We start from the raw sequence: 19,538 nt of genomic DNA, 5'->3' as shown, positions 1-19,538 counted from the left end.
GAGCAGTGGTATATTTTATTTCTGGAATTCTGGTTCCCAAAAGTATCCATACTAAGATAGAGATGGAGGGGCACCTGGGTAGCTCAGTGGGTTAAGCATCTGCCTTTGGCTCAGGTCATGATCTCAGGGTCCTGGGATCAAGTCCCACATTGGGGTCCCTGCTGAGCTCACAGTTTGCTTGTCCCTCTCCCTCTACCCCTCACCCCAATTTCTGTGCGCTCTCTGTCTCACTCTGCTCTTCCTTTCAAATAAATAAATAAATTAAAAAAAAAAAAAAAAAAAAAGGATGGAAACAGGAAGAACTCCATGATCTATGAATGCTGGAATTTAAAGTTTATATGTTTGTCCTTTGGTTCATAGACCTGACAGCGGGGTTGGCAGAATTCGTTCCCTAAGCTATTAGAGATTAATTCAGGTCAGACTCTGGGAATTGCTTTTGAGCCACCTGGGTGGCTCAGTGGGTTAAAGCCTCTGCTTTCAGCTCAGGTCATGGTCTTAGGGTCCTGGGATCGAGCCCCGCATTGGGCTCTCTGCTCAGCGGGGAGCCTGCTTCCCTTCCTCTCTCTCTGTCTGCCTCTCTTGTGGTCTCTGCCTCCTTGTGGTCTCTGTTAAATAAATAAATTAATTTTTAAAAAAGCTACAGGAAATTGAGAGTGTAGAGGAGATGCAGTTAATGACAAGCCTTCATGGATGGCCATGAAATAAGTTGCTGAAGTGGGGAGTGAATTAGATTATTGGAGGAGGGGAAATCATGGAACTGAGAGGCCAAGATATGAGCAAGATTTTCTGCAAAAGGGAGCAGCCCTAAGAAGCAGAGAGGAAAGGTGGGGAAGACCTTTCTAGGCATACAGAGCAGTGTAAACAGAATCTAGAAGCTATGTACGTGTATGTATGTGGGGACTGCAAGAAGCAAACTATGGCCCAAGTGTAAAGTAAAAGTCCTTACCTGGAAATGGGACAGAAGCAAAAAGTGAGCCGAACGGTGCTTACAGAAACAAGTGGCTGCCTACCCAGCATATATATATACCCCTGCTTCTTACTGAGAGAGGCCCTTTCAATTACCATTTGTTTTTGTTTTTGTTTTTTATGATTTTATTTATTTGAGAGAGAGAAAACACAAGCAGGGAGAGGAGCAGAGGGAGAGCGAGAAGCAGACTCCCTGCCAAGCAAGGAGCCTAAGGCAGGGCTTGATCCCAGAACCCCTGGGTTATGAACTGACCTGAAGACAGATGCTTAACTGACTGAGCCACCCTGGCAACCTGTTAATTATCATTTGTGATGTGACCAGGGAAGGTATGCTTCAGGGGATAAATTCTAACTAAAGTAAGCCAGTCATTTTAACTCCTTTTCTCTTTGCCAGTTAGTTTAGGTGGGGACATGTAACCCAGCTCTGGCCAACCAGCTGTAAGAGAGGCTCTACTGGAGTGTTTTAATTTAAAAGATTTTCTTCCCTGATTAAGAGAGAGAGTTAATCTATGTAAAGAAGGCTCTTTTCCCCTCAATTCCTTTCTTTCCTGTCAGGTATGCTGTAGAATGGAAACTTAATGTCTAAGGCTATGACAGTCAATTTAAAACCATGATGAAAAGCCAGTCCACTGAGAATGGCAAAGAGGAAGGAAACAAGGCCTGGATCCTTGAGGACATTATTGACTTTTGAGATAGTCTGGGAACCACCCGTTTTCAGAGTATCATGTGAGATAAGAGGTTTTTTTGTTACGAACATCTACTGTTGGCAGGTATTGTCACTTGAAGCTGATTGCTTTCTAATAGCCTTGGTAAGTCATGGAGGAGTTGGTACATTTATTTTACTGCTTTTTCTTATTTGTGGCCAACAGTGCGAAATACCAATCTTAAAATGAAAATAATATATTTTTAAATTAATTGAGCCATTTTTTCAATCAAAGATTAATTTAGAAGGTATGGTTAATCAGATAAGTGGTTTTACTTTTGAATTTTTAAATTATACTTAATTTCTCGTATATGTTTCACAAAAAGGGGAAGTAATCATTCATATTAGTTGTGTTTGGTGAAAACAAAAATTAGCCCCCCCAAATGTATAAAATCTTGCAAGTATTATGGAAAACACTTTGTAAACATGGGACATTTCAATAGGTATTTGAAACTGAGATTATTGACTAAGAGTCAGCCAAGCACTTGGAGGATTTTTTGCTAATGAGAATTAGGATGAAGCATTATCCAGAATGACAAGGAGCAAAATATTTAAAAATAGCAAACTTTCATTGGCATTCACTATGTGACAAACACTATTCTAAGCACCTTACATTTATGAAGTCATTTAATCCTGTGAGATCGGTAACTATTATTGTCCCCATGAGGCACAGGGAGAAGTACATTTTCCATTGCCATACAACTTCAGTGGAAAAGCCAGGAATATGAACCCTGGCATTCTGGCTGCAGACCTTATGCACATTGCTACAATACTACTATTTTGTCTTAAGGGGACTGGACCCACATACCACTGAGTATTTTTACCTGGTGGGGGAGAGCGCGTTCCTTGCTCTCAGAGGTGCTGCTTTCTAGTGGGCCAAAGTCTTTTCCATCTTTTATTTGCTCCTGACTCTACTGGGCCAAAGCAGTGGTATGTGCATGTGTGTCTCCCCTGCCCCCCAACCCTTTTGTCAGGAAGCTAGCTGCTCTTCAGTCCAGTTGGAATTTACATCCCTTTGGGAAAACCCAGCTTTATACTTCGATTTTCCCACAGCAGAGTTGCAATCTTGACAGAGTGCTTGTAGGCTATGCCTTTGTATCCCCTGAAAGAAACTAGGGAATAGTATTTTTTTTTTCCTGTTACCTTACATTTCCAGTGATCTTTCAGCTCTAGGCAGCTCTATGAATGGGCTGCTTCCATTCCAACTCTGATCACATCCTACAGAACAGAAATATTAGATAGGACCAGTTAATCTCATGGTTTCCTATTTGTGGACAATTTCTTGGCAGTAAGGTGAGTTTCCTTCTAGCAGAGCTAGAAAACTGCTCCAGGTTCTGCCTACTGGGAAAATTTGGATGCACCCCAGAGAGGAATATAGGGGAATATACTAATTCTAGTTGGAGTCTGCATCTTTGTTCCTAAGCATGAGGTTTCCTGGTGGGGCAGTCAAGGCTGTGTTCATCTGATGTAGTGGGCATCTTTTGTTTGTGTGTTACAGGTGTCCCTGCATTTTCATTAGCAACACCTTCCCCTTTCCTTTGAGGAAAAGGAGTCTACGTGGGGCTGGGGAAATGTTGGCTCTCTCGCTGACTCTGTGCCTCTGGTGACTCTGTGTGGTACTGGTGGAATTGTCTAATCACAGTGTCCTGCCTTCTGCAATAGGAGTGAGCGGGGCATAGGAATCTGCACTGGACACATCAGAATCCTTGCTTTGAATATGAAAAGTAAGAATGGGGGAATAAAAAATATATATATATATATTAAAAAAAAAAAAAAAAAAGAATGGGGGAATAGCCTCTCTCCCCTTGGACTGCAAACTATAAAGATATGATTCCAGAGTTGTTTGAGGGTCATTGACCTGTGCATAAGGTCAAGGAGAGAGAATCAAAGGGAGTTCTGACAACACTGTTTGTGTCCTGGATACAGGTGTGCCTGAAGCTATATCCCTGTCCTTTCCAATGACATTAGCCAATAAATCCCCTCTTTAGCTACTTTGAGTGAATTTCTATTCTTTGTCATTAAAAGCTCTATCCTTAAGAAATTTAAAACAAATTCATATATTCAGCATTGAAAAAATCAGTAGGATCAACATTAAGTAGATGTATTAGGGTTCTCCAGAGAAACAAAACAAATTGTATCTATCTACTTACCTCTCTACCTATTATTTTTACATTTATTTCAGGGAATTGGCTCATGTAATTATGGAGGCTGGGAAGTCCAAAGTCTTCAGGGTGGGCTATCAGACTGGACACAAGGGGAGAGCCAATGTTGTAGTTGAAGTCCAAAGACTGTCTGCTGCCTAATTCCTTCATGCTCCAGGGAGGTCAGTCTTTTGTTCTATTCAGGTCTTCAACTAATTGGGTGAGGCCCACCTACATTATAAAGAGCAATCCACTGATTTAAATATTAATCTCCTAGGAGTGCCTGGGTGGTTCAGTGGGTTAAGCCTCTGCCTTCAGCTCAGGTCATGGTCTCAGTGTCCTGGGATTGAGCCCCACAGTGGGCTCTCTGCTCAGCAGGGAGCCTGTTTCCCCCTTTCTCTACCTGTCTTTCTGCCTACTTGTGCTCTATCTCTCTCTCTCAAATAAATAAAATCTTTAAAAAAAATAAAGAAATATTAATGTCATCCAAAAGTAACTCCCATAAACATCCAGAACACTGTTTGACCAAATATCTGGGCACTGTGGCTCAGCCAAGTTGATATATAAAATTATGCATTATGGAGGGCAGAGTTTGCTTTCATCACCAACTTATTTCTGATTCCTTCTCCCATATCTTGGTCCCCTCTCTTTGGATTATCATACTCAATTTCACATGCCCTTAAGTTGTCCCTTTTTTGACCAGTGTCATCAACCAAGATGATCTGTCCAGACCTGGCTTCTTTTTGATTTCAGAAACAACTTCATCCACATCAAAACTTTCATTTCCTCAGTGACCTTTTCATACCCAATATCCAAATGAAAATTATATTAAATGTCACTGTAAAGTATTAATAGATGATAATGATTTACTGTAGACCTCCTGGGGGAAAGGGAGGTGCTCTGCTTTAAATACAGAAATACAGAGACAAGTTTAGGCAATGTGATAGGTAAGGAGTGGAGGTAATTTTGGACAAGGGAATTTTGTGGTCCCCTTACAAACCCATTTTGTGACTAGTTCTCTATAGTCATGTCCTAACTAACACCTGGTTACCTTTTTAATGCTTCCTTTCAAAAAGAGCATAGGCAAAGATGGAAAAGCATTATAGTCCATTCTTAGGGAACTAGTTCAGTATAGCTAGACCATAAGATGCTTGCTTGAGTAGAGTGGCAGAAAATGATGCTGATAAGACTGGCAGGAATGAAATCCTGAGTAACTATGTCTTTACAGAGGAGTCTGGACTTAATCCTGCAGGTGAAGGGTACCCACTGAATTGGAAGCAGGGAGAACAGAATCAGATTTGTGTTTTGGAGGGTCACTTTGGCGTTAAGGTCTATAGGATGAACTGGGATGGTGGTAGAACCAAAGGGGTTCAATGAAGGGGACTTTATGAGGCCCTGACTGGTGCCTTTTATTCTTGTGTTCATTTCTTCCATCTCATAAGCCTTGATAGCTCCATCTGTTTCTTCCTTTGATACTTAACCACAATCTTCTCTGTCCATTGGGGCACATTTCTCCACAAAACTCCCTAAAAATTGGAACATTTGTCTCCCTGCTTCCCATATTCTTGTTATGCCTTTCTTTTTTAATTGAAATATAATGGACATGTAACTATATTAGTTTCAGGTGTACAACAGGATGATTTGGTATATCTATATATTGTATAACAATCACCACAATAAGTCTTGTTTACACTCATCACCAAACATAGTCACAACTTTTTTTCTTTTGGTAAAAACTTTTTAAGATCTACTCTCTTAGCAACTTTCTAATATACAGTGCAGTATTATTAACTATTACCATCCTGTTCATTACATTCCCAGGACTTATAACTGAAAGTTTATATCTAGGCATTTTTTATTGTAATAATTTTATTGCTATTTACTATTGGAATTCAGGTAAGGGGTAACAAAAATCACAAACATGACGTTTAAAAAAATTTTTTTTTAAAGATTCTATCCATTTACTTGAGAAAGACAGAAAGTGTGCACAGTGCACACGCAAGTGGGGTGAGGGGCAGAGGGAGAGAATCTTTAAGCAGACTACCCAATAAGTGGGGAGTCCCATATGGGCCTTGATCTCATGACTTGTGAGCCAAACCAAGAATCTGCGGCTCAACCAACTGAGGCACCTAGGTGCCACCCCACTGCACCCTAATTTAAAAATCTTATAAAGCTATTTTAAGTATGGTTCTTCCTTTCTTTAGAAATGGTAGCTGGAAGCCCTAATGGCCAGCCTTCTGTGAATCAGGCTGTATAGCATGGAGGAGACTGAGAGCCATCAGGTTTAACAGGACAAATCTATGAACAGAGAAATGAACTTACATAAAGAGATGATGACTGACACCCTCCTTACCATCATTCTTTTTTTTTTTTTTTTGAAGTCCAGTTAGTTCAGAACTTTTGATGAGGAGAGAAAATCCTTTCCATTTCTTCAGATGTTTTAATTAGATCCAGATGTCCCCTTTCCTTCACAGATCATTTATTTTCTTTTCCAGCCCCTATTCCCAAAGGTCCAGCTAAGGCAAAGCTCTGTAGAGATGGGGGTCAGATAAACAGAGTTCTTTCATATTAGTGTCTTGACTGGAGCATAGTTATGAAGGGCTCTTTGTTCCATTGGGTTGGGAAAATATTGACTTTCAAAGTTTTTCACAACCTCCTCCTTGCCATACATCCTGCTGGGCAGAAGGCCATTGGGCTTCCAGTTGGCATATCTAAAAATATGAAGAACCCATGCACCAAGGAGTCAAAGTATGATTCCAGTGTTTGAACAACACATTTGTGCATTGCTAGCAAACCTGATGATGCCACAAAGAAAGTGCCAGCAGTGGTACCAACATTCTCATGCTCAAACTAAAATACCACTGAATCCCTTGCTTTTCTCTTCTCTTTGTTACCTTGACACCTTGGCAATATCACTGCGATCTTACTAAAAACTCTTAGATGTGGGTTCTGAGGCTAAGATGTACATCCACAGTCTTTTGCTTCTTCCATTAAGAAATGTGTTGTCTATTAACAAACAGCTATTTTTAAATGTTTAGCTGTGTTTTTAACTTTAGTTCTAGGGTCATTTAGGGGCTTAGGGGCCTGAAATATTAAAGGACTCTTAGGTGATAAACACTTTGATTAATTAAATGTAACATTTTTCCAGCCTCTCTTTGAAACAAGTAATTAAAAGCCATTTTTTCCCCTCTAAGAATATCTGAAAAGCCCTTCCTTCATTTATTTGATCATATAACCAGTCATAGGAAGTCAATTCCTATGACTTTTCACTCCTTCAGAATGGGTTTTTTCACTCCTTCAAAACCATTTTTTTAAAAGATTTTTTTTCTTTTTTTTTAAGTACTCTCTATCCCCAATGTGGGGCCCAAACCCATGACCTTGAGATCAAGAGTCGCATGCTTCGCTGAGCAAGCCTCAAAAACATTTCGATCTGTTATTTTGTGCTAGGGTTTTAGTAGGTGCTGGGAATACAAAGGCTTGATCTGGCCTCAAAGAAACAACCTCGGAGGGGGTGCCTGGATGGCTCAGTGGGTTAAAGCCTCGATCCCGGTATCCTGGGATCGAGCCCTGCATCAGGCTCTCTGCTCAGCAGGGAGCCTGCTTCCCCCCTCTCTCTCTGCCTGTGTCTCTGCCTACTTGTGATATCTCTGTCAAATGAATAAACGAAATCTTTAAAAAAAAAAAAGAAAGAAAGAAACAACCTCGGAGGGAAATACACACACACAAACACAATGTCAGAAGTATATTGATTTAAAGGGGGCAGTTCAAAGACTGAGAGGTTAATCCATGTCCTTAAGGCTGTCTGGGGAGAAAAATCGGTTTTCCTCAAGAGGTAGCATTTAAATAGAGATGGGGTGGGGATTCCAGAAAGAATCACTAATGTGTACAAAATATTTGAGAATGTTGGCGCAGTAGGGAAACTGTAGCTTTGGAGTGTCAAGGGCTGGAAGGTGGGGTAGGAAGAGAGCAATCGTGTGAGGTAAGACCAGATACCTAGGGTCAGAAGTCCATGCCATATTCTGTATGCCAATCAAGTTTTTATTTGATCCTAATCTGGAGCCATTAATAGTTATGATAACCATCTACATTTGACTAAAGATACCATTTAAATCTTCCTAGAGCAAATGCTTGGATAATAAATTCTCAGAAACATCATCTCTCTCTGATTAAGTCTCTCTTGGCAGGAGTGGTGCATTAATTTACAGAATTAATCGTCAGTGAGTCAAACGTAAGGCTGTCAAATCTGGGCAACTCCTAGTCTTCTCAGGTGGGCCATCAGAAGTCTGAGCCAGAAGTTTCATAAGACCAGTAGCACAGTGTTTGTATCGTCGAGCTTTACATCCTCCTCTCCCCACCCTCATCCCCTCTGCCAAAAACTGGGGGTTAGGAAGGCATAGGGTTGGGGTGGGGTGCGGAGGGCGTTTAGAGGCCAAGCATATTACACAGAGCTTAAGTCCGGATCTGAACTCCCTGTCACCAGAAAGACTGGATGAACCTGAATGGAGCTTTGCATCAAGAATTTGGTTAACTTTCCTCTCTACCTCATTCAATTTTCTTTGCAATTTTTCTTTAGTCTTATGTCCCTTTCCTTTTTTTTTTTTTTTTTTTTTTTTTAAAGATTTTATTTATTTATTTGACAGAGAGAAATCACAAGTAGTCGGAGAGGCAGGCAGAGGGAGAGAGACGGAAGCAGGCTCCCCGCTGAGCAGAGAGCCCGACGCGGGACTCGATCCCAGGACCCTGAGATCATGACCCGAGCCGAAGGCAGCGGCCTAACCCACTGAGCCACCCAGGCGCCCTCTTATGTCCCTTTCCATTCGGACTTGTTTATCCCCCCTTTTCAGGCCTCCCGCTTTCTTCCTCCTTTTTCCGCCGCTTCGTGGGGTGCCGGAGCCTGGGGCCTTGGGTTGCATTCGGTGCATGCTCCAATGCTATTTGCTTTGCTGACAAGTCCATCCTCCTCTTTCCTTAATGTTCCGTCTTTCCCTGCCAGCCACCGAGTTTCTTCCGCCCCCACGGCGTGGTTCCTCCAGCTGCTCGCCCGGGGGGCCGGGCGGCTCCAGGAACCCTAAGCGGATGCGGCCGCTGGCTGGTGCCACGTCTCCGCCGCCAGCAGGCCAGCGCCTGCGTGGGCTCGAGGGCGGGGCGGGGCGGCACGGTGAGGCGGGAGCTGCGCGTGAGCGGCGTGCACACGGCCCAATGGGATCCGCGGGAGGCGGCGGCGGCGGCGCGGTGCGCGCCGAGGGGCGGGTCCCGTCGGCAGTTGCTGGCGAGCCCGGGAGGCCGAGAAGGGTGTCGTTGCTTCGGCCGTCGCATCCGCGAGGGAGTCGGGTTGGCTTTCCCCGGGCCCCCAAGCTCGCCGATCGCCCCAGACGCTCGTGTGTGCGCTCCCGACCTCGCCAGCCGTTCGCTGCTCGGCCGCCGACCGTGCCTTCTGCATCATGTGCGGTAAGGGGGCTGCGGGCGGGGGGCGTGTTGCGGGGCGGTGCTGCGGTGCGGTGCGGGCGCCGCCGAGGCCGGAGGCTGGCGGGAGCCGGAGTGTGAGTGTGTGAAGTGCCGGTGCTGGGTGCGGAGGCCGGCCTCGGCGAGCGGGATGAGAGTGGTGGACCTAGGAGGGTACCTGGGAGGAGGGCGGGCTCTAGAGTGGATCTGGGGGGGCCATTAGGGGCGGTTTTGCGCTGAGGAGGGAACAGAAATGTAGCTATCTGTCTTGGAAAGGGAGAGAGGGCCGAGGGAACTGAGGTGTAGAGGGGCTTGCCTTCAAAAGAGTCCGTCAGGTGAGTGAGGCAACCTGTGGAACATCAGGTGAGATCACTCGAACTTATCTTCCTTTCTTCTAGGATTTACCTTTTCAAAAATATTTATTTTTAGTTGCTTTCTTTCGGGCAGGCCCAGTAGAAACGGAACTATGTATAGCTAGGGCTACGACAGTGGTATTCTACATGATCTTACTGAGTGCCGCCCCTTGTCTCAACAGAAACCATTGCTGATCAGTAACTTGGTGAATGGGCTCCGACCTAATCCTGTGGTGGGAGAGGCCCGAAAGTGACTGGAGCATGCGTTATCACGTGCCTGTGCACCCATTTAAAACACCTATGAACAGTGTTGGTCCACAGTTAATAAGCGTTTTACCAAGAGCAGTTAAAAAACATAGGTCCTTTTATTCCATGTTTTGGGACTTCGTAATTTTAATATTCCCTAAAACTGTTAGTAAAGGGGATTGTCAATTATATCTGAAATGATTGATAAGCTCTAAAATAGGCATTTGCTTGGCTATTGTCAGTAGAAAGAGTTATATACTTACCGCTTTTATTGAAATTTACAGCTAAACTTACACCTGGAAGAAGGAACGCTTTTTTAAGCAAAATAGGATTGTACTAGAGTTGAAGCTCTCTGGGAAACTATTCTTCATAGCCTTTTGCAAGAATATCCTGGCAGGAGGTGGCTTGTACTCATTGGTGTATATTTTTCCTGTACTTAATTTTATGGTAATTTCAGCTTCTGAAAATGAGGAGCAGGTTTAAATTTAGAGCAGATTAAAAAAAAAAAAAACAAAACCTCAAAACAGAAACATCTATAAATAGTTTCTGAAATTATTAGATTAGGACTGACTTTAGAATCAGTTATACTTTTGCTGTGCCTGGTTAGTAGAGTGGTTTTGAAAAACACATTATTTAGTTTGTAGCTGTGCAGTAGTGAATTTGCAAACTGATTAATCCCCAGGATTCTTCATTTGGTAATTAACTTTTCCTCAATGTAGAGGTGTGTGCCTAGTTAAGCATGTGGCTTCCTGGTTGCAGGTCATTTCTTCTTCTTTCTGGAAAAGAAAGTACCAGAAAAGAAAAAAAATCAGATTTGCTTTAGAAGGATTCAGATAAGGGTGAGGCTTTGGGGTGGAGACTAGATAAGTGGGAGTTTTCACACAGCCAACATCCCCATTCCATAGAGTTTTACTGCTGAGGAAACACACCGGTTATAAAGAACTAGTATTTGAAACATTTCCAAGGTCCTGCCTTTAACCCAGAACAGAGTTTTGCATGATTCCAGGAATAGAGTTCAGAATTTATTTCCTCTTTAATGTAGATTCTGAAACTTAACTGTTAGAAGGATAAGACTTTGTATTTATTTTCTTCCCATAGCTCAGTCATTGAAATAAAATTTGTAGGCAGAGGAAGTGAGGGGGAATGAGATTAGATAGGAAAATTTAGAAGTTTACAAACCTTCTTTTTCATTTTAATTCCAGTAGAGGTAACCTACAGTGTTAGTATTAGTTTCAGGTGTACAATATAGTGTTTCAGGGATTCTGTACCTCACCCAGTGCTCATCGTGGACAAGTGCCTTCCTTAATCTCCAACTCCTTTTTCACCCATCCCCAGATGCATAGAAGTTTACCTTCTGATTACCTGTGGCCTATTCCAAGTTCTTAAAAAAGGTTATTTTGTCTTAACACTGTACATTGTTGGAGCAGAAGAATGAAGGCAGAAAATTCTGTGATACGCTTTTTCCAATCAGATATACTAATAAAACTGTTTACCAGTTTATGCTGAGATGTTAATAGGGTTAATCGGGAGGGAAAGAAAAGGTTCTATGGTCAATAAATTTGGGAAGCAGTAGATTAAATAGTGTTGAACTGACTTTTTTTTTTTTTTTGACATGTTTCTTGGAACCGTTAGTGGGCTACTAAGTGTTGTGAATCTTCCAGAGAAGAATAATAGTGTGCCTGTTTTCCACATTTATTTTATCTTCCTCTTGGTTTTCTAGAATACACTTTGTCCTTTTTATTTGTATTACCTCTTGTTTTGGTGAGGGAATGGCAAGTCACTTAAGCTGCCCACAGCTTTTAACAGATTGTACTGTTTTTTGTTTTTTTGTTTTTTTAAATAAATGTAGGGTTATACCATTTCTCTTTTTTTCTTTTAATTTTTTTAAATTACTCAAAACTGCATTTATTTATTTATTAAACTGCATTTTAAAATTTAGCTTTGTGACTGCGTATTCCTTCAACACGTTCAAAACATTGTTCTCCTCCTCAGTAAGTACAGCATGCTTGATCCAGTCACTGACACAGCACACGTGGAATCACCGAGGTCTCTGCTGGGGTGGGGTTTTTTTGTTTGTTTGTTTGTTTGTTTTTTTGAAAGCCTCATAAGAACTGTTGGGTTCATAGCACAAATGCCTCGAAGTTGGCCTGGGCACATGCCACATGTGCATTTTGGTGCTTTTCCAACCTCCTTGGCATAAAGGTAAACAGTTCTATTACCAGGGACTTGGGGCAGACTAATTTTGTTAGAGGCTATATTATAGGACGGTCTTTGATGGTATGTTAAATGTGGGGCCATTCTGAATGCGACTACATTGTACTTGAAAGAGCGGGTGAAATGGAGTTTTTGTAAATGAGGCCATATCTAAAAGCAGTAAGGGAGCTTACAATTTAAGAGTATCCTGAAATGTATCCTTAAAAAGATTTTTGTAATAATACTGTCTAATAGCTTTGGGGGTAATTGAGGGGTTCTGAGACTGGCTGCAAGGATAAATCATAAAACCAAAACTATTAACACGTTCTTGGAAATCATACTGGATATAAAGTAGTTGTGAAAGAAAATAATGAATTGCTTAACAAATATTTCCTCAATTGTGTTCCCTGGAAAGGGAGAAGTTAATAGGTGCTGGTTATGAGCAATAGAAGGTGGGAAAGAGTTTTGTAACACAAATGTGGGAAATTCTGCTTTTGGAGATTCACAATTAGTGAGATTAAAGTTTCTAGAAAGTTCTACAAATAAACATGTTAACTTTAACCCAGTATTTCTTAAACCTTTAGTTATGGAACATTTCTTTCACCTTATCCCTGTTTAGCATCCTGCAAAATAGTGTTCTCTTTCTGTGGTTTAGGAAATTTTGACTGTATATTTCAGGTACATAGAAAGCATTAGAAGATATTTGAAGTGATGGGTTTATACTTGGTGCTTTGTCCTTCAGAGAGATGACTAAGATAAGAGAATTGCCTTCAAGGAGTTGCTGTCTGGTTGGAGGAAGCAGTGAATATATACAGGTGCAACACAAGAAATGCAACAAGTGTGTGTGTTTGCAGGCATTTCTTGTTCATTGTTCATTGCCATGTTATGGACTACAAGTGGACTGAATAGAAAATCAGAGACTAGTTATGGGAGGAATGTTCCAGGTAATGCGGCAGTACTTTTTAATTTTTTAACTAATTTAATTATTTTTTTTAAAGTAATCTCTACACCCAGTGTAGGACTCGAACTTAACCCCAAGATCAAGAGTCACATGCCCTATGGACTGAGCCAGCCAGGTGCCCCAGCAGCCGTACTCGTATCTTGAGGAATAGTGCCAGCTGGTAGAGAATTAGTGCACTGTGAGAAATATCATTGATGGCATTTACCCAGCAGTGAATGGAGTCATAAATAGGTTGAGAACTGTTGCCTTGGGGTTTGAAAAAAGAAGTAAGAATTCCAGGAAAAGGGGCCAAACAACAGTGATTAGAGGCAGAAGAGTTCCAAAGTAGTGTATTGATTTGGACAGAATCTGCAGAAATAGTAGGTCATTCATGTTTAATATTGAAGAAAGAAGTTTATTGTATTTGGCTGTAAAGAAATCATTAGAGAAGTTGCATATATGCAGGCAGAGGAACCCTAGTTTGTGTTGAGGAGAAAGGCTTGCATATCAGCAGAGGAGGGAGTATTGTGAAACTGAGGTCCCCTGATAGAATTGAAAAGTTGAGTTCTAGAGCTGTGGTTTTTGACCTGTAAGCTGTGCAGTTACTATGGGTGTTCACTGGTTGATTCATACTCTAAGCATTGTCTGTAAAGTTGTATAGAAGTTGTTCTAGATCATTGGATGATAAAAATTCAACCCACTATTTTGTACGATCCTCAAAATATTTTGAGGTAATAAAAGGTTCTGTATTTAGAAAGTTGAGGAATTGCTTATCAAGAGTTACAGGTAGGAAAGACTGGCTTCAGGAAATAGTGTGTGAAATATGTTTCTCTATTTTGAGCTCAGAGGGAAGGATAAGGCACCCTGGAGTGGGTTTTCCTATGCCTTGGACAGCTGTGATGTTCCAGCAGTGTTTGATGAGCTCTTTTTGGCCCTTGAAAATCTGGGGGAGAGGGTTGTGGATCTCTCACCAGGCTGTATCTGTATCCACAGCATGTTTCCAGGGTGAATGGCCTCTGGCTTACTGGAACAACATAGGAAGGGTTGGAGGGTATATACTGTTAAGATGAAGAGATGAAATTCTATATGAATTCTGTGAGAATCTACCAGAAACTGAGAAAGAAATTGGGAGGAGAGAAATGGAATAGTTTAGATTCTAGCTTTAGAATAATATGTGGGGAAGTTTGAAAGTTGGACAAGCAGTGAATTAACTGGACTGGCTAGCAGTTGGGAGGGCTCCTACAAAAGTGGGCCTGAAATGGATAGATGGACTTGAAGTGGGTGGACTCTGCTGTAGGCCTGCTCAGGAACCCAGGAGTAAGAGCACAGTGGACCCAGAGGGACTGGCTTGTCAGGATGCTGAAAATTGTGGTCTGATGAGATTGGTTAGATGGAGGAGGAAGAGATGGAATGTTTGAAGGCTGGTGAGCAGAAAGTGCATGCTTTTTCTCAGGAAAGATGATGCTATAGGTAGGCTGTGAGGGAGTGTATAATTAGAGATGTCAGGGTTTGAACAGTGCTTTGAGTTCCAGTGTGTTAAATGTACGAGAGAGGTGTTAAGGAGCTCCTTCCAGTGGCAATGTGTATTTACGACACTTGAACCGGCATTTTTGTAAATAGGGTAAAGATCTTAAATAATTAGAAAACACTAAGTGAAATTCCTCATTGTGTCACTCCAAATGTTATAGTATTTTCTTGGTGTTTTTAGGATTGTAGAAAACATAATCTTTTGTTTTTTTTGTTTTTTTTTAAAGATTTTATTTATTTATTTGACAGACAGAGATCACAAGTAGGCAGAGAGGCAGGCAGAGAGAGAGAGAGAGAGGGAGGCAGGCTTCCTGCGGAGCAGAGAGCCCGATGTGGGGCTCGATCCCAGGACCCTGAGATCATGACCCGAGCCGAAGGCAGCAGCCCAAACCACTGAGCCACCCAGGCGCCCCTGTAGAAAACATAATCTTGAATAATATTTTCTCTTTTAAAGGAATCTTTTGAGTAGAATGTGTCTCCATGATTATAATATTGAATGTGTTTTATGATAAGCATCAAGTTGATGTGTGTAAGTTTAGTTGCAGCATTGTTTGTGATTATGAAGAGTTAGAAAAACCTCAGCCAGGGTGGACATGATTAGGTAAAATAAATCTATTATGGAGTAGTATGCAGCCATTATATTGAATAGAGTCGACGTGTATGTACTGCCATAAAAAGATACTCAACAGGGGCGCCTGGGTGGCTCAGTGGGTTAAGCCTCTGCCTTCGGATGCCCCTAGACGGTTGTCACATTTATGTGTTAAAAAAAGTACCCCTTCTGGGCACCTGGGTGGCTCAGTGGGTTAAGCCCCTGCCTTCGGCTCAGGTCATGATCTCAGGGTCCTGGGATCAAGCCCCGCATCGGGCTCTCTGCTCAGCAGGGAGCCTGCTTCTCTCTCTCTCTCTCTCTCTCTCTCTCTCTCTGCCTGCCTCTCCATCTACTTGTGATTTCTCTCTGTCAAATAAATAAATAAAATCTTTTTTTTTTTTTTAAAGATTTTATTTATTTGTCAGAGACAGAGGGAGAGAGAGTGCGCGAGCACAGGCAGACAGAGAGGCAGGCAGAGGCAGAGGGAGAAGCAGGCTCCCTGCCGAGCAAGGAGCCCAATGTGGGACTCGATCCCAGGACCCTGGGATCATGACCCGAGCCGAAGGCAGGGGCTTAACCCACTGAGCCACCCAGGCGTCCCAAATAAATAAAATCTTAAAAAAAAAAAATAGTACCCCTTCTAAAACCATGTGAATGTAGCTTTATATATGTATAGTTAAAGGATAGTACATATACATAGGTTAAGTGCTAAAGGATTGGGATAGTTTGTCGGAATTACAGTGCATATCTCCCTTGTATGGAGGTATGAAAGGAGATTTTCACAATTTTTTTTAAAAGATTTTATTTTAGAGGCGCCTGGGTGGCTCAGTGGGTTAAAGCCTCTGCCTTCGGCTCAGGTCATGATCCCAGGGTCCTGGGATCGAGCCCCGCATCAGGCTCTCTGCTCAGCGGGGGGCCTGCTTCCTCCTCTTTCTCTCTCTCTGCCTGCCTCTCTGCCTACTTGTAATCTCTGTCTGTCAAATAAATAAATAAATAAATCTTTAAAAAAAAAAAAAAGATTTTATTTGACAGAGAGAGCACAAGCTGCGGGTGCAGTGGACAGAGGGAGAGGGAGAAGTGGGGAGCCTGAATGTGGGGCTCAATCCAGAACCCTGGGATCATGACCTGTGCTGAAGGCAGATGCCTAACTGACTGAGCCACCTAGGCTCCCCAGATTTTCACAGTTCATTCTGTAGCATTTGTGTAATTTGAATCTTTTAAAGGTGATAGTGAATGAAATATAACTTGCATTATAAAAAAAATTTTTAAATGAAAGTTAAGTGGGGCGCGCCTGGGTGGCTCAGTGGGTAGGCCGCTGCCTTCGGCTCAGGTCATGATCTCATAGTCCTGGGATCAAGTCCCGCATCGGGCTCTCTGCTCAGCGGAGAGCCTGCTTCCCTCTCTCTCTGCCTGCCTCTCCATCTACTTGTGATTTCTCTCTGTCAAATAAATAAATAAAAATCTTTAAAAAAAAAAAAAAAAAAAAAGAAAGTTAAGTGGGATTGCAAGATGGATTTTGATTCAGAAAGTATAAAATTTACAGAATGAATATGAACACTGATCACTGATAAATTACAATGTCTGAGGATTGAAAATATGGAAGTTGTCAAGGGGAAAAAATGTAAAATATTCTTTTTTTTTTTTTTTTTTGTGGGTGCAAGGCAAGATTTATTAAAAACGCTCTCCGGCGAAGTTTCAGGGCTCAGGAGAAGGGGAGCCAGGAAAGTTGCACCGGGAGGAGGTGGGCACCCTCGGGCGAGGTTCCGCCACTCTGGAAAGCAGAGTGGCGGAAGTCGCACCCAAAAATGTAAAATATTCTTATTTACAAGGACATAAATTCAACCACGCATAGGAACTTTAATAATTAGTCAGCTAAGCTGCATTCAGTTTTCATTTCAGGAAGGTTAATAGCCTTTCAACTAAGTGTGTCCTGACCCAGGTCATGTCTGAATGTTTGGTTAAGCAAGGTGCTTATCAGTGTGTTCACATCATTGAATTTAAGTTGCAGTTTTCCAAGAATGATGCCTGTAGGTGTGAAGATCTGCATCCTTGGAGGAGATGCTTTTCTCAAGAATATTCCATTAATAAGAAAACTTACACTCTGGAAGCACATGGTGATGTAGAGTGGAAGAGCTCCTGTGCTCCCTACAGCTGCTGTGTGTGGTATTGGAGCAATTACCCCAGAGGAAGGGAGAGTTGATTTTTAGGCTTTTAGTAGTTAACCTAAAGCAGAGCTGTTTCTGGGAAGTTTGAGAAGACAAGTAAAAGACGTAAAATGGGGCTCATTCTAGTGATTTCTACTCTACTAAGCACCATTTTGAGTTGTGAATGCCTCCCTTGTGAACATGCCCTGCATGCCTGAAGAGAAAAAAACAGGGTTTTTTTGTTTTGTTTTTCCTTCACCCAACTGTGTTACTTTGAATTTATATTATTTTATTTTATTTTATTTTTTTAAAGATTTATTTATTTATTTATTTGACAGAGAGAAAGAGAGAGAGAGAGAGATCACAAGCAGGCAGGGAGGCAGGCAGAGAGAGGAGGAAGCAGGCTTTCGGCAGAGCAGAGAGCCCGATGCGGGGCTTGATCCCAGGACGCTGGGATCACGACCTGAGCCGAAGGCAGAGGCTCTAACCCACCGAGCCACCCAGGTGCCCCAATTTTACTTTGATTTTAGAAGACTTCTCTACATAGGTTGTCCTTTTCTTCCTTTCAATCCCTGCGTGGTTATTTAGGGAGAAATGTTGCTCCAACTTCTTCCTCTGTTCCTCCTCCTCTTTGTTCCAGGAGTGAACCAAAAGATGACAGTGATGATTACAGATAATAGTCTTGCTTCCTCTCAAGGAAAAGGCAGGTTTTGATTTGGAACATGATATATGGTACTTTATTGAATCTAGATGCCACGGATTGGGAAATTCACCATTATTTTTTTTTTCTTTTTTTTTTTTTAAATATTTTATTTATTTATTTGAGAGAGAGACAGTGAGAGAGAGCATGAGTGAGGAGAAGGTCAGAGAGAGAAGCAGACTCCCCATGGAGCTGGGAGCCCGATGCGGGACTCGATCCCGGGAATCCAGGATCATGACCTGAGCCGAAGGCAGTCATCCAACCAACTGAGCCACCCAGGCGTCCCGAAATTCACCATTATTATATAGATCAAAAAGAAAGAGAATATGAATGTCTTAAAATCAGTGCTGAAAATATCTGAAAAAGTATTCTCAAGGTATTTTCAGAATATGATAGGCTAGATGATCTGATTGTCTTTACTAGTGACAATCTTATCATCACTAATAAGGAACCTATGAACAATATAAAATACATACATTGTGAATAATTCTTGCTTCCAAATTTTTTTTTTAAAGATTTTATTTATTTATTTAACAGAGAGAGATCACAAGTAGGCAGAGAGAGAGAGAAGGAAGCAGGCTCCCTGCTGAGCAGAGAGCCCAATGTGGGACTCGATCCCAGGACCCTGAGATCATGACCTGAGCCGAAGGCAGAGGCTTAACTCACTGAGCCACCCAGGCGCCCTTTGCTTCCAAATTTTAACGTAACTCAGTGAAGTCTTTAGATCTAACTTCCAGTCTACAGGAAATAAAAGGAATAGAGGAATTGGTTAGACTACACTGTGTGGAAACAGACACAGCCAGGAGGTGAGGCAGTCAACAAGAAAATTGGCCTTAGCTTGCCAGTAAGTCAGTGAGTTGGGGAAAACAGTGTCTTAGGAAAAACAGTAGGGGAGAGGCCATTCTGGATTCAAAGAGACTTTTGAGACATAACAATCAAATGTGAGGTAGGATCCTTTATTATATCCTAGAATGAACAAATTAGCTGTAAAAGACTTTTTATAATAGGGAAATTTTATTTATATTTTTAAAGATTTTATTATTTGAGAGAAAGAGTGAGTTCATATGAGCATGAGCAGGTGGGGTGGGGGAGAGAGGGAGGGAGAAGCAGGCCCCCAACCAAACAGGAAGCCTAATGTGGGGCTTGATTTCAGAGCCCCGGGATCATGACCTGAGCCAAAGGCAGATCTTAACTGACTGAACCATAGGGAGATATTAAATACGAACATCGTATCAGGTGGTGTTAGTATTATCTTCTTAGGTATGATAATAATGCAATTTTGCAGAAAAATGTCCTCAAATTTTATATATTACTTTGCTTTTATTCTTAGCAGAATACAGTTGATCCTTGGGGTCAACAACATGGGGTTTGGGGTGCCCACCCTCACCCCCTGCAGTGGAAAATCCGAGTATAACTTTTGACTCCCCCAAAATTTAACTACTCATAGCCATGTGTTAACTGGAAGGCTCAACCATAAAATAAACAAAGCTCACCGAAAATATTAATACATACATTATATACCGTATTCTTACAAAAGTTGAGAAAAGAAAATGTTATTAGGAAAATCATAAGGGAGAGAAAATACATTTATAGC

General features: G+C 41.9%; 1 protein-coding gene across 3 annotated transcripts in view; it reads left to right on the top strand.

The window, feature by feature from the left end:
• Nucleotides 1-3,214: 3,214 nt before the first annotated feature.
• Nucleotides 3,215-19,538, top strand: part of GFPT1 (glutamine--fructose-6-phosphate transaminase 1) — a 61,848-nt gene continuing 45,524 nt past the window's right edge. Inside the window, exons 1-2 of one of the 3 annotated variants that reach the window (XM_059187870.1) lie at nucleotides 3,215-3,393; nucleotides 3,852-3,992. In XM_059187870.1, coding sequence (XP_059043853.1) covers nucleotides 3,980-3,992 — 13 coding nt within the window. In that variant the 5' untranslated portion in view covers nucleotides 3,215-3,393; nucleotides 3,852-3,979. Of the gene's footprint in view, nucleotides 3,394-3,851; nucleotides 3,993-9,056; nucleotides 9,259-12,775; nucleotides 12,885-19,538 lie in introns of those variants that run through there. The other 2 variants (XM_059187871.1, XM_059187869.1) reach the window with 2 other exon arrangements.

The sequence above is a fragment of the Mustela lutreola genome, chromosome 9 (genome assembly GCF_030435805.1).
Source record: "Mustela lutreola isolate mMusLut2 chromosome 9, mMusLut2.pri, whole genome shotgun sequence".
NCBI lineage: Eukaryota > Metazoa > Chordata > Mammalia > Carnivora > Mustelidae > Mustela > Mustela lutreola.
This window is presented reverse-complemented; position numbering and strand designations above follow the sequence as displayed.